Source organism: Struthio camelus, chromosome 29, assembly GCF_040807025.1.
Source record: "Struthio camelus isolate bStrCam1 chromosome 29, bStrCam1.hap1, whole genome shotgun sequence".
NCBI lineage: Eukaryota > Metazoa > Chordata > Aves > Struthioniformes > Struthionidae > Struthio > Struthio camelus.
The window spans coordinates 6,907,258-6,910,977 of NC_090970.1; the positions used below are offsets into that span (position 1 = coordinate 6,907,258).

A 3,720-nucleotide genomic window follows, 5' to 3' on the forward strand; every position below is an offset into this window, starting at 1 on the left:
TTCCCACCTGAAGTTTCCTATGATCCTACAATCCTAAGTCTCAGCTCATTTCTCCCACTCTGTTTCCCTCTTCCAAAGAGTGATTCAAAATGCTGCAGCAGATGGACAGAGGACAGCATAGATATTGCTATTGAGACAGTTTCTGGCAGCTCAGCACTGAGTCAGTTAATCTTGTGAAAAGGAAGGAGAAAAGACCACTTGTCCTTGCAGAGATGGGAAAGGAAGCTCAGGGGCTGGGAAATAATAGGGGCAGTAAACTGGGATATTAGCCAAGATGTGAAATCGCTGGACATGACAAGGGTTGCCCCATTGGAGCTTATTAAAGGGTCATAGCTCTAGGTGTGGGATTTGTTTCATGTACCCTTAGCCATCTAGAAACACACACATACACACATCTTTTTCATCAGACTTTTATTAGATGACCTGGAGAAATATTTGTGTTTTTCTAATGACCTCTTCCCTCCCTTTCCGTATCAACCTCACAAAACGCATACTCCCTGAGGGGTTCCTGGTGGTGAGCACACACCTTCCCCCACTGTCTCCTTGGCAGTTCACATATGCACCAGAGGTGATTTTACCACCCTGGCACAGCAGTACTTGGAGCTCATGGAGCTGGCCAAAGCTCTGCTGAGCCCTTTCCTCAGGGCCTCCCTGACCTCCCTGTTGCACAGGCTGTAGATGAGGGGATTGACCAGGGGTGTGAGGATGGTATAGAAAAAGGAGAACACTTTGTTGAGCTGCCTCAGCTGGGGGGTTCTGGGCATCAGGTAGACAATGATGGTGGCATAGAAAACAGTGACAACAGTGAGGTGAGAGGAACAGGTGGAGAAGGCCTTCTGCTTGCCCTTGCTAGATGGGATCCTCAGGATGGCAGCTATGATGCACACGTAGGAGGCCAGTGTGACTAAGAAAGGGAAAACTGTATTCAGGATAGATATTATGGAAGCTAGTAGTGTGATCACCCTGGTGTCACTGCAGAGAAGCTTCAGCACAGGGGTAAAATCACAGAAGAAATGGTCAATAACATTGGGGCCACAAAACCTTAAGTGGGATAAGAAAGAAGTGACTACTGTAGAGATAAGCACTCCCAGTAGCCAAGAGGCTGCTGCCAGCTGTAGAGAGACCTTCTAGCTCATGAGGCTTGCATAGAGCAGGGGCTGGCATATGGCCAAGTACCGATCGTAGGACATCATGGCCAGCAGGTAACACTCACTAACTGCAAAGGAAACTAAGAAATAGAGCTGAGCCATACGGCCATGAGCAGAAATGGTCCTGTTGCCGGTCAGGAAGCTGGCCAGCAGCCGGGGCAGGATGGTGGAGCTGTAGCAGGTCTCCAAGGAGGACAGGTTGCCCAGGAAGAAGTACATGGGGGTGTGCAGGTGCCGGTCTGCCACCACCAGCACAACAATGAGCATGTTCGCCACCATCGTTCCTGAGTAGATGATGAGCGAGAGGAGGAAGAGCGGTGTCTGGAGTGAGGGGACATTCCTCATTCCCAGCAGGAGAAACTCCATTGGAAATGTGCGATTGTCCCATTCCCCTTCCTCCACAGAGCACCACAGGTCCCTCATTCCTCTTTTCCTAACGAGGCAACCTACAAGAAAAAACATCTGTTTCTTTCCTTCTTTCTTGTGCAGAAGAATCAGGAAGGAAGTTGCTGTCAGAGAAAACACGGAGCCTGGCACTTCCCTGACCGCATTGGTGTTCCCTTTAGGGCCCTCATGACTACTGAAAGGAGGGAACTAGGTTTTTCCACAGAGTTAAGCCATGCATCTGTGAGCTGCCCCTCGGAGGTGCTCCTTTCCTGCTTGGAGTAGAGGCAGAGGACAGAAAGCATTCACTCCGACTGTGACAGTGTCTTTCTGGCACCCAAAGTTATTCTGAATAGCAGCCACCATTCCTAGCAGGCCAGGAGACCCCTTTCTGCGAGCACATCATGCCAGGTGCCCTTTTCCTCAGGGCAGGAGCATGGGCCCTGCACCAAACGGCTGACCTCAGCTCTCCGAAGCAGTTGTATTTGGAAGGGACAGGGCGTGTGCTTCCTTCGACAGTGCGTGGCTCAGGAGTGGACATCCCCGGCACTGTGCAGCAGGACTTCCTTAGAGAGCTCTCAGAGAGCCTTTGCGTGGGCTTGAGAGAGAAAAGGGAGCTGGACCTGAGAGAAGATGGACACTTGAGCTATCAGCCAATATGAGGAGAAGAGATTTGGTGCAGGGCAAGAGGGAAGAGGACAGGGGAGATCATTCGCTTGGTGTAGATCCCCCTCCAGGATGGTTTGGGAGGGGCTTGGGGCTGCCTGGTGGCACAGCCCAGCAGCTGAACCTCAGCACTGCCAGCTGTGCTCACGGAGCTCTGGGCTGGCTCAGGGGCAGCAAAGGCACAAACTAACTCTGCACCAACAGACAAGCTCCCCAGCACTCTGCTCTGCTAACAAGGGTATCAGAAGAAACGTGTGGAGGGAAGGGGGAGCTGGAGTAGAAGACACCCAGGAAAGGACATGCCCATCACTTTCCTCACCCATAGATGCCACTGTGCAAAGCCTAAAGAGCTAAAAAGGAACGGACCTGACTCAGAAGACACAACACAAAGCTGCAGGCCTCTGGATGAGGTGGTGATCTCTGCACTGATGGTGTTGGGCAATGATGATGGAGGTTGGGGTCTCGCCCTCTGCTTCTTGCCCACCACGTCCTTCTCTTCCCTGAGCTCTCTGCAAACCACAACCCAGCGCTCAGGCATTGCTCCGCCCTTGCCATCTTCTTTCAGCCCCTCCTGCAGTTGTGTCCAGCAGCAGTTGAATCCCCCCTGCTCTCTGCAGTGTCCTGGGGTTTAAAGCACTAACGAGTCTCTGAAGGCTCCTGCTGCAGCTGGTCTCTCCCCAGGGACTGCAGAGAGGGAGCAATGTGTAATTGGCTCTCCAAGGAGACTGAAACCTCTGACCTGCTGGAAACTTTGTGAACACTTCTGGCACATAGCTTGCGCCATATCTCTGGTCACTCAAACTCTGGGACATGCTCCTTTGAAAGGGAAACTGAGGCAGAGGACTGAGGAACCAGGACAACGCAAAGTCAGAAGAGATGCTGTGAATGGGATTCCCCTCACCTCCCTGCAGACATCTGTCTGTTCACTGCCTCACTCAGGTTGAGAGAGCCCTGGTGGCCTGAGCTGGTCCCTCCAGCCCCCCACCATGGTCAGTGGGGAGGGAGAGGCCGAGCCCCAGGCATTTCCTCCCTGCCACGGAGACTTGCCTTGGGTAATGGGGTGAGTCCCCCTCTCGGGTGCCAGACTCTGTCCCCTGAGGTGAGAGGGCCTCCGAACTCTCCCTGAGGCACAGAATCATAGAATCACAGAATCGTTTAGGTTGGAAGGGACCTCTGGAGATCATCTCGTCCAACCTCCCTGCTCAAGCAGGGTCACCTAGAGCACATTGCCCAGGATCACATCCAGACGGCTTTTGAATATCTCCAGCGAAGGAGACTCCACTACCTCTCTGGGCAACCTGTTCCAATGCTCTGTCACTCTCACAGGGAAGAAGTTTTTCCTCAGGTTCAGATGGAGCTGCCTGTGGTTCAGTTTGTGCCCATTGCCTCTTGTCCTGTCGCTGGGCACCACGGAGAAGAGGCTGGCCTCATCCTCTTGACACTCCCCCTTCAGATGCTTGTACACGTTGATGAGATCGCCTCTCAAGCTTCTCTTCCCCAGGCTGAACAGGCCCAGCTCTTG

The 3,720-nt window shown here is 52.8% G+C and overlaps 1 protein-coding gene across 1 annotated transcript; it reads right to left on the bottom strand.

The window, feature by feature from the left end:
- Positions 1-551: 551 nt before the first annotated feature.
- Positions 552-1,571, bottom strand: LOC138062791 (olfactory receptor 6B1-like). Its single transcript, XM_068921794.1, is given in 1 exon segment — positions 552-1,571. A coding segment is annotated over 1 exon segment (1,020 nt).
- Between the last annotated feature and the right edge of the window lie 2,149 nt (positions 1,572-3,720).